Below are 15,846 nucleotides of genomic sequence, written 5' to 3'. Positions count from 1 at the left end.
AAGATCTATCTAACCCTTCCCTCCAACATAGCCCTCCATTTCTCTATTATTCATGTGTCTATCCAAAAGTCTCTTAAATGTTCCCACAACCTCTGCTAGCACTGAGTTCCACACACCCACCACTCTGTGTGAAAAAACTTACCTCCGACATCCCCCTTATACCTTCTTCCAATCACCTTAAAATTATGCCCCCTCACATTAGCCATTTTCGTCCTGGGAAAAAGTCTCTGTCTGCTCGAGCTATGCCTCTTATCATCTTGTACACCTCTATCAAGTCACCTCTCATCCTCCTTTGCTCCAAAGAGAAAAGCCCTAGCTCACTCAACCTATCCTCATAAGACATGCTCTCCAATCCAGGCAGCATCCTGGTAAATCTCCTCCGCACCCTCTCGAAAGCAGCCACATCCTTCCTATAATGAGGCGACCAGAACTGAACACAATACTCCAAGTGTGGTCTAACCAGAGTTCTATAGAGCTGCAACATCACCTCGTGGCTCTTGAACTCAATACCCTGACTATTGAAGACCAACACACCATACGCCTTCTTAACAACCCTATCGACCTGCACAGCAACCTTGAGGGATCTATGGACGTGGACCCCAAGATCCCTCTGTTCCTCCACACTGCTAAGAGTCCTGCCATTAACCTTGTATTCTGCCTTCAAATTCGGTCTCCCAAAGTGTAACACTTCACAATTATCCGGGATGAACTTCATCTGCCACTTCTCAGCCCAGCTCTGCACCCTATCAATGTCCTGTTGTAACCTACAGCAACCTTCTACACTATCCACAACACCACCAACCTTCGTGTCATCAGCAAACTTTTATTTCTCATGTCCTAACATTATTTTATAGCTTTCATGTCATCTCTTCATATTGTGGGCCAGGGCATGAGACAGGCACTCTCTCTTCCCTGAGAAATCTGTAATTAGCTGCTGACAAGTGTGCAAATAGACCAGACACTGGTGGTGTTGGTCAGTTTCCCCTTATGATATATAATGTATATTGATGACTTGATGAAGGGACCAAGAAAACTGCAGCCAAATTGCTGATGCTACAAAAATAGTTGGGTTAGCAATTTGTGAAGAGGATACAAAGAGCGTGCAAATAATGTAAGTGGATAAGTGGGGTATAATGTGAGAACATGTGAGGAATCATATGAGTGAGATGACAAAATGCTGAAGGGATCTGGGGGTCCTTGCAGATGAGAAACACAAAAACAGCATGTAGATAGAGCAATTAAGGTGGCTAAAGAAAAGTTGGCCTTTATTACAAGGGGTATGAAATGTGATAGCAAGGAAGCTTTGATGCAACTTTATAGGGCACTGGTGACCACACCTAGAGTAATGCATCTCGTTTTGATCTCAATATTTAAGAGAATATTCACTGAGGAGGTTCACTGGATTGATTACTGGGATGAAGGGGTGGATGTATGAAGAAAAGTTGAGTGGACCCCCTCTGTAGCTATTGGAGTATGGAAGAATGAGATGTATTCTTACTCAGGGATACAATTCCAATGGTACAGGTTGGATGCTGAGAGGATCTTTCCCCTGGTGGTGTTTTCTAAAACTAGGGAGCATTGTTTCAGAATAAGGGGATGCCCATTTCAGATGGAAATAAGGAGGAATCGCTTCTCACAGAATATCGTGAATCTTTGGAATTATTTATCCTACATCACTGAATATATTCAAGACAGAAATTGATGAGAGAGTTAAATTACAAGGGAGTCAAAGGGGGAATGGGGAGAGTGCAAGAAAGTAGCATCAACTGGCCTGCTCTGGCTTATGTTCTAGGAGATTGTCCATCGACATTAAATAACCTCTTTGCTACACAAAGACATATCCAATCACTTAAAGATGAAAACTATGGCCGAGGTTTTTAAAACAAGCAATTATTCAGAAATACGGTTTTATTATAAACAAACACTTTATACATAACCACAATACCTTGTGTATCAATTAACATGCGCAGCGTTCCAAGTAGTTTGAACTGGACAGGTGGCATCTCAGACTTGAGAAACTTCAACACTTCCTCTGCAACTCCTGCAGACAGCATCTTCGCTTTATTTGATACTGAAGCAAAAAAAGAATGCAAGAGGTGATTTTCAACTGTTAGCAGACAGTATTAATGGAAAATAAAGATTTAAACTACAGCTTGGTATTTTTGGGTCTTTTTATTCATGTCATGATACTCCCCTCACACTTGTCATTTAGATTTAAACTAGGTTTATAAATGTTGCAATATACTCAGCCTTCAAGCAGGTGTGCTTGTATGACTAGATCCGATGGAGTCACATTGGGAATTTAGATACAAAATCATATTTCTGATTAATCAATGCTATTTTGGATTGTAGGAACCAAACCTCTCAAAGACATGACATTGGACAAAATATTCCCAGTGTGACCCACCAGCCAACTCAAAGGTGCTGCACAAATCACTTTGCTCATACTTAACAGATCTAGTAGGCATTGACTGATATTTGAAAGTGTACTGAGACTACATGTAAGCTATTCATACTTGCACGTGAAGGTCCATTGGGAATGCATAAATCTTAGAGCACTTTGAAGAGAATTTGCAGTGCTGGCTTTAAATCACAAAGAACCAAGGGTCCCATCTCCATCACAGCTCAGAAGCCCCAAAGCGTAATGAAAAAACAAGATGATGCTGGAGGAATTTAGCAGGCCAGGCAGCATCCGTGGAGAAAAACAGATGGTTCGGGTCAGGACCCTTCTTCAGGACTGAAGATAGGAAAAGGGGAAGCCCAATATATAGGGGGGAGAAACAGAGCAATGATAGGTGGACAAAAGAGGGGAGGCAGGGTGGGCACAAGGTGGTGATAGGTAGATGTGGGGGAGGAGGGGAGAGCAAATCGACCGGGGATGGGTCAAAGGTTTGGAGGTAGGTGACCCATGGGGGGAGGGGAAGGAAAAATATAGGTGAGGAGAAAAAAGAGAGCTAGACTAGGAAAGGAAAGAGGCATGATGGGGGGTGGGGGATTTGGTTTATTTAAAGTGGGAGAATTTGATGTTCATGCTGTTATGCTGCAAGATCCCAAGATAGAAAATCAGGTACTCTTCCTCCATTTTGTGTTTGGACTTCTCCTTGCTATGCGCCGACACCTTCTGGCCCTCTCTATTATGTGATCTTCAGTTTCTGTAGTACTGTAATGCTGTTGACTGGCATTCCTCTTCCAGTACTGCCACAACCCTAGAAATATTGTTGTACAAAAATTTGCCTTGTACAACATCTACCTGCATTCCCCACCACACAATTGTTTTTCAATGGTATCAACTCCTATGATACTTCCCAATGTGCACCCCACCCATTCCCATGTCCACCTTAATGCTGCAAACTGTTGAGACACACTACTATGCTGCTTTACTTCTTTGGTAATAAATATATAACCAAAACCTTGGGCTCTTATGTTTTCCTTATATAACAGCAATGAGAAAAACTTACCAGGTATTGCCAGATTTCGGAGTGCACTAAGGGCAGCATGCTGTACAGTTACATTCCCCTCGTCTACATGTCTATCCAATAAATCTAATAACTTCTGCACAATTCCAATTTCCACCATGTGGATACAGTTTCCATCTGTGGATGAGGGAACAAGTATGTTATTTGCAAGAAAGAGGTACTGAACCAGCTTCTTCAGGTTGGGTGGTACGCTTCTGAGACTGCTGCTTAGGATACTCGATGTTCACAACGTTTAAGCCATCAATATTAGGCTACTGAACAGCACAATCATCCAGATCTGCACAAATATAGAGAAAGTTTGTATTTACTTCAGTAACCAGTTATTTTTGGACTGAATTAATCAAGTGGCTGTGGGAGAAATTTTGCTGACTGATTGGACTTTCTGCCTGCAGAAAATAATTATGATATCTGCTGCAGTGATTTCCTGTTCCTGGCAATAAATGCTAGAGAATATTTTAAATTTGCTACAGCCAGCTGATAATGAAATGCTGAAAAGGAAGATGAGAAAGCCCAAGTCAAATTAATAGAGGATTTATAATATACTTAAGTTACTGCAAATACCACATTGCTGGGCCGATCAGAATGCATCTTTTTTAGAGGGAAATTTTCCGCTCCCCTAGTTAAAAATGCAGCATTAAGGAGTTGTTAAATAATCTGCCAAGAACATTCAAGCATGTTGTACAAAACACTCTAGGTGCTTTGCAAAGGAGTGGCTGATGGACAGATGTCAAGTGCGGGCAAGGGAGAAAAACAGAAAGCAGCAGCCCAATGCATAATGCATGAATTAGTACAGGGAAGGTGACAACCTCTGGAATTCATTTCATAACTCCCCATGTAAGTTGGGAGTTATGAAATGAATTCCAGAGGTTAGAACAGAAGCAGATGATACCTACGCCACAAACAATGTAGATAATACATAGATTTAGAAGGCCAAAGATCCCAGGCCAGCTATAAGATTGGAATAGATTGCAGAAAATGAGGTGAAACTATAGTGGGAACAGAAGACAAAGAGTTTGAAGTTCAATGCCATGGGAGATAAAGAATCAATACAGACCGACAAGGATGCAAATGATGAAAGCGGTATTTATGGCAGGATAAGATGTGGGAATTTCATCATTATCTCAATCAAACTTTCTAAATGAAAGCAAAAAATCCCACTGGCGACAGCTTTGTAGTGACACATCAGTGAAACTGCCATCATTTCTCCTGTAACCATCAGCAATGCTGGTACCACCTATGAGCCTCTCCATCAGGGTAAGTGGAAGGAAACTGATGCAAGGGAATTTGATGAGTATTAGGTAATTAAGTTTTTTTTAAAATTGAGCTTCGAGTGTTTTAGATTTTGAAGAACATTGTTTATAAAATTTTCAACAAAACTTTTAACTTTGCACATTTCTGGAATACTCAGCTTTATAGTTCCAGCTAAGTACGGGGTTGGTAGGCCTTAGTAAGCTGGTAAAGTTCCTTTCCATCTGTTTTGTGAGGGGGATGTGGTGCCCATCCTGCGCGATCTCACTGTGCAGTCCCTTGTGAACTGCAGAGCGTTGTGGACACAGCTCAGCACATCATGGAAACCACAGTCTCCCCTCCATGAAATCTGTCTATACTTCTCACTGCCTCAGTAAAGCAGCCAACATAATCAAAGACCCCACCTACGCCAGCCATTCTCTTCTCCCGCCTCCCATCGGGCAGAAGATACAGAAGCCTGAAAGCTCGTACCACCAGGCTCAAGTACAGCTTCTATCCCGCTGTTATAAGACTATTGAACAGTTCCTAGTACGATAAGATGGACTCTTGACCTCATAATCTACGTTGTTATGACCTTGCACCTTATTGTCTGCCTGCACTCTCTCTGTAACTGTAACACTTTATTCTGCATTGTTTTGTTTAACCTCATACTACCTTAATGCACTATGTAATGAATTTATCTGTGTGAACAGTATGCAAGACAGGTTTTTCACTGTACCTCAGAACATGTGACAATAACAAAACAATTTAACAATTTACTTGTTGTAATAGATCCGGCTGGATCTTTACCAGGAGTTGTTGCAATCTGGATTGCCCAAGATCAATTCACTAGTTCAGTTGGGTGTGAAACGTAAAGGCAGTTCGCTGCTGACTGCAACTTCTAGCCCATTGCATCTAATATATTAACTGATTTTTAAAAAAAAAGACTGCAATGATGTATAAGCAGAAATTGTTAAAGTACAACCTTCAAGTGCCTCATTAATACATCTATTGTTGTTAACATTACATTAGTCACCAGCGGAATTAAAGACTTGATCTTATACAGTGCCTTTCACAACTTAAGTTTGTCACAATTTTTTTTAAAACAACTAACTGAGCACTTTTGGAAGTAAAATGCGTGGCCAGATTCTGCTCTAACTCCATCCACAAGTTTGCGGATAATACCACCATAGTGGGCCGTATATCAAATAACGATGAGTCAGAGTACAGGAAGGAGATAGAGAGCTTAGTGACATGGTGTGATGATAACAACCTTTCCCTCAATGTCAGCAAAACAAAAGAGCTGGTCACTGACTTCAGGAAGGGGGGCAGCGCACATGCTCCTGTCTACATCAATGGTGCTGAGGTCGAGAGGGTTGAGAGCTTCAAGTTCCTAAGAGTGAAGGTCACCAATAGCCTGTCCTAGTCCAACCACGTACATACCATGGCCAAGAAAGCTCACCAGTGCTTCTACTTACTCAGGAAGCTAAAGAAATTTGGCATGTCCCCTTTGACACTTACCAAGTCTTATCAATGCACCATATCTGGATACATCATGGCTTGGTACGGCAACTGCTCTGCCCGAGACCACAAGAAACTGCAGAGAGATGTGGACACACCTCAGCTCATCATGGAAACCAGCCTCCCCTCCATGGACTCTGTCTATACTTCTCACTGTCTCGATAAAGCAGCCAGTATAATCAAGACCCCACCCTGGATTTTCTCTCTTCTCCCTTCTGGTAGGACATACAAAAACCTGAAATCACATACCACCAGGCTCAAGGACAGCTTCTATCCTACTGTTATAAGACTATTGAACAGTTCCCTAGTACGATAAGATGGACTCATGACATCACAATCTTCCTGCTTATGACCGTGCACCTCATTGTCTGCCTGCACTGCACTTTCTCTGTAACTGTAACACTTTATTCTGCATTCTGTTATTGCTTTACCTTGTTACTACCTCAATGCACTGTGTAATGAATTGATGTGTATAAACGGTATGCAAGACAAGATTTTCTCTGTACCACAGTACATGTGACAATAATAAACCAATATCAATTAAAAGTGGCTGTTACAGAATCATGGCAAAAAATTGAGAATATTAACTCTAAAAACAGCAATGTGAATAATGACTAGCTTTGCTGAATTAGTGATGTTGAATAAGGGAGAGCCAGTGGTCAAGGCACTCAGGATATCTCCCCTTACACTTCTTTGAAAAGCGTCAGGGGATCTGGTACATCCAGAGTCTCCAAAGTGGGATTTCAAATAACATAATTTAAAAGACAATGCTGGCTGAGGAAAAAAAATTGCAACAATACTAATCTTAGGGGCAAGGATATGGCTGATTTTTTTCAATCTAAACTACATTCAAAAAGCCATGGCCAGGTGATTGGGTGTTAATTCTTCACTGTCAGCAACAATTATTGTGCTACTAACATGAAGGTTTAATTTAATTGGTAGCAATTCAATGGCACTGCACTCATCAACAGGATAGAAAACTGATGATATTTGCATTTCTCTGACAAGAGAGATGAACCTGAGGAATTAGTGTGGTAGTGCACAATGTTTTCTGTAACACAGAACAGCACAGCATGGAGCAGGCCCTTCGGCCGACATTGTGCCAATCTAATTAAATTAGTAATCAAATGTCCAACTAAACTAATCTCTTCTGCCTAAATATCCATACATTTCCCTCACATTCGTGTGCCTATCTAAGAGCCTCTTGAATGTCCCTATTGAATTTGCCTCCACCACCATCCCAGGTAGTGCATTCAGGCACCCACCACTCTCTGTGTAAAACACTTGCCCCGCACATCTCCTTTGAACTTGCCCCCTCTCACCTTAAATGCATGTCCTCTGGTATTCGACATTTCAACCCTGGGAAAAGATACTGACTGTCTACTCTATGCCTCTCATAATCTTATGAACCTCAATTAGATCTCCCCTCAGCCTCCACCGCTCCAGGGAAAACAACCCAAGTTTGTCCAACCTCTCCTTATAGCTCATGCCCTCTAATCCAGGCAGCATCCTGGTAAACCTCTTCTGCACCCTCTCCAGCTGCTGCGGGAGTATTTGCAGACATATTTAACCTCTCCCTGCTTCAGTCTCAGGTTCCCTCCTGTTTTAAGAAGACCACTATCATCCCGGTACCGAAGAAAAGCAAGGTAACATGCCTTAATGACTATTGACCAGTGGCTCTGACATCCACCATCATGTAGTGCTTTGAGAGGCTGGTCGTGGCACGCATCAACTCCAGCCTCCCAGACAATCTTGACCCACTGCAATTCACCTATCGCCGAAACAGGTCTACAGCAGATGGCATCTCCCTGGCCCTACACTCAGCTCTGGAGCATCTGGACAGTAAAGACACCTAGGTTAGACTATTGTTTATTGACTACAGCTCCGCCTTCAATACTATAATTCCAAGCAAACTCGTTACCAAACTCCGAGACCTAGGACTCAACACCTCCCTCTGCAACTGGATCCTTGACTTTCTGACCAACAGACTGCAATCAATGAAGATAGGCAGCAACACCTCCAGCACGATTATTCTCAACACTGGTGCCCCACAAGGCTGTGTCCTCAGCCCTCTACTCTACTCCCTATACAGTCATGACTGTGTGGCCAGATTCTCCTCTAACTCCATCTGCAAGTTTGCAGATGATACCACTGTAGTGGGCTGTATCTCAAACAACGATCAGTCGGGGTACAGGAAGGAGATAGAGAGCTTAGTGGCATGGTGTCATGACAACAACCTTTCCCTAAATGTCAACAAAACAAAGCAGCTGGTCATTGACTTCAGGAAAGGGGGCGGTGTATATACACCTGTCTACATCAACGGTACTGAGGTCGAGAGTGTTGAGAGCTTCAAGTTCCTGGGAGTGAACCTCACCAATAGTCTGTCCTGGTGAAATCATGTAGATACCACGGCCAAAATTCAGTTTGCCAGAAACGCACACAATCTCCATAATTGGCTGGCAGTCAGTTAAGCTGCAACCCAAGGCTTACAGGCAGTCAAAATTGTCTTAAGAATTTAAATAACTAAGATTCAAATATTAAAAACTATTCAAACAATTAGATATAAATGTTACTAAAATTAAAAGAATTGGAAGCATTCAAGTGTGAAAAATACATGAGTTTTTAAAAAAATGTGTATTATCTTAAACTTGCCAATCTCCATTAAACTGAATGGAGTCACTGAAGCTGTCTAAATTGAAACAAATTCAGTGCCTAAATTCCTCTGCATTACTGTCATGAAATTGTTGGAAGTTAGCACTCTTCTCTGGACTGTGGAGCCCAAAATCAGAGTGCAGGAAAAATGACAGTGGGAAGGACCTCCAACAAATTTGTGACTTCCATATTCTGAAGTGTCAACCTGGCCCTGCAAAGATGTTATGCACCTCATACTTGGTTAATCTCATTAAGTTTTAACTGCCTTTTTTTAAAATGAGACTTGTAGCAACATGACAAGGAGGCTGAAAGTACACCTACTATTGATAGATCTAATTTTAAAAATTCACTCTTCCATTGTCTTCCTCACAGATTTTGTGCTTTGCTTACTGTTGCATGGATCAGCAGCAATCATTAGGTCTGCGGCCCTTACAGAATCAAGGCAGGCAACATCGCAGCTTGTCTCCATCAAATGTTCACAGTCCTTATGTCAAAATTCCATCTGTCAACCCACAGCCTAATTTCACTGTGCTCTTGCAGTGATGTAACCACAATTCTACTTTCTAAGAGCTAATGATTATGTGGGGGTTAAAAAAGTACCAAAATTCACAGGAATACAATTATAAGATGTTGCTACTTGTCAATAATTCTTGCCCAAGTTCACCTAGAATCCTGCCAAGATATATCCCTCAAACACGATCAAAAACAAATTTACTATCAGCTACAATACTGATGATTGTGAAACCACGTATATTGGCTACTATATTTAAAGACACAAATAAAAGGGAGTCTAAACAACCCCTTTAGCCTACTCAGCCATTCAATAAGCTCATGGCTGATCCTGTATTTAAAGTCTATTTACCTGCCAGATCTTATGATGACCCAAGCGTCCAAATATCTATCAATCTCAGCCTTAGATATGCTGAGCAAGGTAAATGCCACAGCCCTCCAGGGCAGAAAATTCCAACAATTTACAACCCTCTAAAAATTAAATCTCTTCCAATTTGTCTGAACCAGAGCTACACTTCAAAAACAACTCAATGGGACTACAAGGATATGAAAGGCACCAAATTGTTTTCCTACAACTAGAAAAAAGTAGAAAAGGCAGTTTATTAAGTTGAAAAATGGCTTAAAGATTAATACCAATTTTAATAGAGAACTCACCGTTCCGTGCAAAGTTTGCAATAGCCAGTGCTCCAGCAAGTTGCAGCTGATGGTTATTTGAAGGAAGCCAAGACAGCACTTTTTGAAAGACACTGCCTTTACCCGTATCAAACAACTTCTGCATAGATTCATCTACAAGACAGAAGAAACTTTAATAGTTTATTAAGCTATCCTCCCATTTGTACATTTTGATTCAATATCCTTTTTTGTCCTTGTCTTTAAACAATATCAGTCATCATTTTCAATTGACCTAGCTTCACACCATTTTTGAGAGATCATTCCAAATTTACGTTACTGTTTCTGAAAAAATTCTTCCTAATGACAACCAGTTCTTAAAAGGTATACCAGGATGACTGGCAGTTGTTGCCGACCACTTTTTGTTATTTAGCACTTTAAAAACATTTATATATTGGTGAGTAATTCCATTTACTCCTGTGACCACAGTGTACAGGGAAGTCACTGAAACCAAGTTCCCACAAAGTTGCAGAACCACCAGTGCAAATATTAACAGGTTATGGCTTTGGAGCAGGTGTAAGGAATTGAATGGGAAATCCATACTGCCACAAAAGGCCAAAATTTAAATATACAGCATCAGTGTGGTGTGTGGGTGAATAAATTTTACAAGATTAACATGATTTTGTTAAAATAGAGTTATTCAGTCTACTTGAAAAGTTTCAACAGCCAACCTACCTCCTGTATAGACTTGAAACTGTTTTGGCTTGTGTTCGAAATTTTTGATATTTTAACTTCCCACCTGTGCTTGGTTGAGATCGACCATATAGGCACCATTTTTACAAAGACTCTCAAAGAAAATAATGCTTGAGACCACTTTGAAAGGACACTTCCCATGACACTGATTTAATCATTTATTTTAAGGGCCAAGGTGTTAAGATTTCACATTTTCTATTTGTGCAAATTGGACCATCTCAGTGTCATTTATATTGCATTTACTGTTGATTTTTGTTTCTGCATTAACTTTTCATCTCTGGATTCCAATTCTCCCTTCCTCTGCCCCCCTTCCTCTTCCCAGGGATGGCTTATGAAATTGAATAAAATATTTGAGGCAAACAAATGATCAGATATGAGTTGTAACTTCTTAATCATTGATTTAGTCTTTTAGTTTTGTATGTCTGCTGAAAAATACTAAAAGAAATTTCTATTTTTGACCTGACATGCAACTGCTGAATAAAGTTCAAAACCTAAATTACAAAAATTACCATCTGGATCATTACCAGACCCACATTCTATTTTTGCTGTAACACTGCATGAAAGAAAATAGGCCACACGTTAGTGTATCTTAACCAAGAACATTGTATTTTGATACACAGCCCTGTGCACCTATGAATGCTACCTTATGTCAAATTATAGACTGCAGAAATGTCAACATATTTTACTGGTAAATAATTCACTTTGCATCTCACGATTTTTACGGTTTGGTAGTACCCACTACAGTGTCTTCTCAAGCAATAAGTGAAGCCAAAAACATTCCATATATTTAGCCACAGTCATCTTGGTCAATTTTTAGACATTTCCAAAGCAAAATGAGAAAATATTTATGATTGGTTCTTCAATTTATGAGGGATGAGCAGTACTTTCTCCTATGCTCCACATCTCAAATTCAAGAATACAGAATTGTTTATTTAACAAGAGTATCTCCTTATTAGGTACTAACAAACAGTGCTATGCTGACCGAAATTGTTGAAAACTGATGTATCAAACTCACCACCCAAAAGCAGCAATACCATGAGATCAGAAGCTGTTTTAAGTTCAGAGATATCATCTTCTTTATTGCTATCTACCATCTCTTCGACAAGCTCCAGCAGACAGTCCACTAATCCTGCATCAACTAGTTGTAGTTTGATGACATCTGAAACGAAAGGAAATGAATGTTGTGCTATAGTCTTAGAAGTCATTTCAAATCTCATTTGGTACTTTCGAGACTCTTTATTCTTGACCACCTTCAGTTAAGGATACATCACAGCTTTCTTCCGAATAATAGAAGATTAAAAATAAAGATTAATACCCAAAGTACAAACCCCAAACTAGAAACTAGCTATATTTAAAATTCAGTCACTGGATCAAAGCAAGTGTTGGTGACAATGCAAACAACCAACCACTCACAATTGCTAATTTCAACAGCCCCAAAATCAGGATTCAGTTTCCCTCCCCCCTCCACCACAAACAAACCTTAATATGAACACAAGGCTTTATTGTAAAAAGCCTGATAAATGAACGTCTTGAATTTACAGGTTCAGAAATAGAAGGAAGCTACAGACTGAAGTTGAAGTGACTATTAAGATGTGATAACTTCGTTTCAATTAAGTTGCTGACACTGAAAATTCCTTCCAATACACTAACCATAATTTCAATTTTCTGATACACATTGAAACTCCAAGAATAGAAGAGTATTTTTCTATAAAATTAAAATAATTGGATAGGATCTATGGGCTACAGAAACTCTTTAGTCTTCAGCATGTACCAGAATGTCAGTGAAAAGCAAGCAATTTTATGATTTCCTCCCAGGTTTTAGAAACAGTGATTCAACTGAAATGAGGTTCTATCTGAATCCTTCTGTATGCCACTTTCAACCTAAATCTCTCATCTGTTATTACTTCCATTTAAAATACCCATCACTCAAACCTAGCTATTTATTTTCTACATTTCGATGATTCATCTACGCATTTCTATTGAAACTCAGCCACAAGACTTATGAAGCCACGACTGCAACATATCTGTGACAGCAGAGCACAGTATTCTGTGCCACATAAACAACACTGCTCTTTTAAAAAGTACATTGATATTTCTTACAATAACAACTTATTTTAAGTTTAGATAATGCACCACATTTAAATTTACCTTTGCCAAACAAAATAAGTCAGATTTATTACAATTGAACTCATTTATGAGGGGATCAGATCAGGATAAAGAAAAGGTAGGCCATTTGCTTTATTAAATGTAATCTATCCAAAAAGATCAAGTGTCCACCACTGCAGCAACTGTTTCTTAAAATGTTCTGATGTGTTTCACTTCCAGCAATGCAGTTTGAAGTATGGATTTCCTGGTATTAATTTTTTTCACTAATTTCAGCCCATTTTCATCCTCTTCTCAATTTAAAAGCAATATTAATTTTATTCCGTTAGTGGAATGGAATTCTCATATCTCTCTGATTATGCCACAGAGCTCATCTGTGCTAAGATTAAATCTATTCTTTTCCATATAGCTCACAGCTTTGACACTGGTGATCAGCTCTGTCATGCCTCAGTGCTGCCTACATTCAGTGAATGTCTCAGAAATTTATGGGACAAAAAAAAGCTACTAACGTCATTTCCACTTCCCAGCATTTGGCCCATAGTCTCATAAGTCATACTACTTCAAGTGCTCATCCGGGCACAATTTCAATGCGATGACAGTTTCCATCTCCATCACACTTTCAGGCAGTGAGTTTCAAACCCCCAGTACTCTGTGTAAAGATATTTATCTTTCTCAACTTTTCTCTAATCTTGCTGACAATTAAAACTGTCCCTTAGTTATCAACTACTCTGTGCAGTGAAACAATTTTCTGTTCATTTTGTTCAGGTTTCACAATTTTAAACATCTCAAGTCAATATACCCCAGCCTTCTTTATTCCAAAGGGGACAAAAACCTCAGCTGCGTTAGCTTCCTTGTGGCTAATATATACTTCTGCCCTGTCAACATTCCAGTAAATCTGCAACTTTTCTGGAGCTATCACATCCTTCTCATTTTGTGGTGACTAGAACTGTACACAGTACCCCATCTCCAGCTAATAGGTATTTTATACTGACATCTCCTTCCCCTTGACAATTTAAGATGCAGGCTGTTTTATATCAAAGCTATTGATTTTAATTTGTTTTTTTTTTATGAAGAGCATCATGTTCGTGTCATTTCTAGTCATTCGGAGGAAGTGGTCATTTAGAATATTTAGTGTGATGCGCTTGCTCACATCTTCACATTTATTTGTATCTCATAACTTTCTACTAAATACCTCTAGATGTCTCAAGATTATAAAATTCAAATCCTAATACAAGGCTGGACACTGCAATGCTGTACTGATGCGGAAAGGCACTGCTTAAAGCACTGCTCTTCAGAAGAAACATAACCAGAGACTATTTCATGTTATTCAGCAGGGAATTCTCCTGGCATTCTGGACAGTATTCTTCCATAGCCACTATCACCAGCAAAAGCACATTAACTGATCATTCTACCAACCACAATTTGTGGGATCTTCCTGATGTGCAAAATGTCATTTATGTCACTCATAGTAAACACCACAATTAAAAATATTGATCATTCCTAATTATGCAAAGTGAGAGCTGTGAGGGGAGGGACAGACTTCCATATAAAACCTGGGGATCATTAAAAAAAAAGTGGTAACCTGTTTTAAATGGAAGATGTAAAGATATTTACTATATTTTTGTTAGCAAATCTTGGATGGCCATATATATATGCCAATAGATTACTGTGGATTAAATTTCTCCAATAATTGATGAAATGTCAGTCTACAAATCTAACGAAACGCAGATCTGCATGTGAGGAAATATTTCCATGAATAAAAACTGTGAAAGTTAAATTAGCAAAAACATACTAGGAAGCAGCAATTTTTAAATCATCAAAAAATTTCCAAAACTTGGGAAGGAAAGCAAAAAAAAACTGTTCATTTCTCTTAACTCAGCTGACCACTGCACATACAAATTATACAGTAGCTTTGACTGCAGTGCTTTCACATTGTACCCAGGATACTTGGTCTCAGAAGACTTGCAGCTAAATGCTTCCAGAGTTTCTGAAACAACTTGAGCATGACACATGCACTCAGTACCCCTTTGGGCACAAGCTGCCAGAATGTTGAAGGTCACAGCAGCTATAGCATAATCACAAAATGATGTTTGTTAAATAACTTGCATATGATTTAATATTTATTCTCTATAAAAAGCAGTCTCATGAAGTGAAAGAAAACTCACCATGTTCTGCTAATGGAGCCAAGACTTCAAAAATCATTTCTTTCTTCTCATGTTCAGTTTGCTTTTTGAACAGCTTTACAAGTTCCTCTGCAATCTTTGTTGATGCAAACTGCTCTTTGCTGGACTCTACATTTTATAAAATAGATAGACAAAATTTTTAAAAATAGTCAGAGAAAAGAAAAATACATTAAAAAGAACAGGTGATTTACTTTCCAGACACATATTACATTTTTTTAGTGTTAATAATGATGATAAAAGTTTAATAAATTTCATCCATTGGGTTAACAAAAACATTTTTAAAAATAACATCTTAAGCAACTTCGCTTTAATTAGCCATCTAAACCGCTGCTCAAGAGCAATAAACGATGGACCAGTGGCTGCATTTTAAATTCTATAACACAAAAGCCAGTATCTGCATGCTATTTTTTTCTAAGACACTTGCTCTCTATAAACATCTCCTAAAATAATAGAAGTAAAATTTTGCACATCATAGTAAAGAAAATCTGTTACACTTGACAAAGATATCTGAAGCCAACTATGAGGTCTGATGCAAAATAAGTTTTCAACACACACAAACTGACTGGGTTTTCATGATGTATCCTTACTTACCTATCTCTGCCAGGTTACCAAATGCAACCAAACACATTTCTGTCAGTGCTGTATGCTGAGAATGCATGCCCAATAACTGAACCAAAGTGGGAATGACACCCATATTTATCAGCTGGGCCTGCAAGGCATCTGTAAAACAATAAGTTTATTAAGTTAAAATGTAATTAAGTTAAAAGCCTAAAGCACTGCTGCACACAAGATCCTTGACACAACAGGTAATA

The 15,846-nt window shown here is 39.2% G+C and overlaps 1 protein-coding gene across 2 annotated transcripts in view; it reads right to left on the bottom strand.

The window, feature by feature from the left end:
- Window positions 1-15,846, bottom strand: part of rap1gds1 (RAP1, GTP-GDP dissociation stimulator 1) — a 56,235-nt gene that overhangs the window by 8,812 nt on the left and 31,577 nt on the right. For both annotated transcript variants that reach the window (XM_052010274.1, XM_052010275.1), the window contains 6 exons: window positions 15,626-15,754; window positions 15,017-15,142; window positions 11,764-11,907; window positions 10,041-10,172; window positions 3,459-3,593; window positions 1,946-2,071 (listed from right to left, as the gene is read on the bottom strand). In XM_052010274.1, coding sequence (XP_051866234.1) covers window positions 1,946-2,071; window positions 3,459-3,593; window positions 10,041-10,172; window positions 11,764-11,907; window positions 15,017-15,142; window positions 15,626-15,754 — 792 coding nt within the window. The remainder of the gene's footprint in view (window positions 1-1,945; window positions 2,072-3,458; window positions 3,594-10,040; window positions 10,173-11,763; window positions 11,908-15,016; window positions 15,143-15,625; window positions 15,755-15,846) is intronic.

Source organism: Pristis pectinata, chromosome 2 (assembly GCF_009764475.1).
Source record: "Pristis pectinata isolate sPriPec2 chromosome 2, sPriPec2.1.pri, whole genome shotgun sequence".
Lineage (NCBI taxonomy): Eukaryota > Metazoa > Chordata > Chondrichthyes > Rhinopristiformes > Pristidae > Pristis > Pristis pectinata.
The sequence above is the reverse complement of the archived record's forward strand: the minus strand, read 5'-3'. Positions and strand labels throughout refer to the sequence as shown.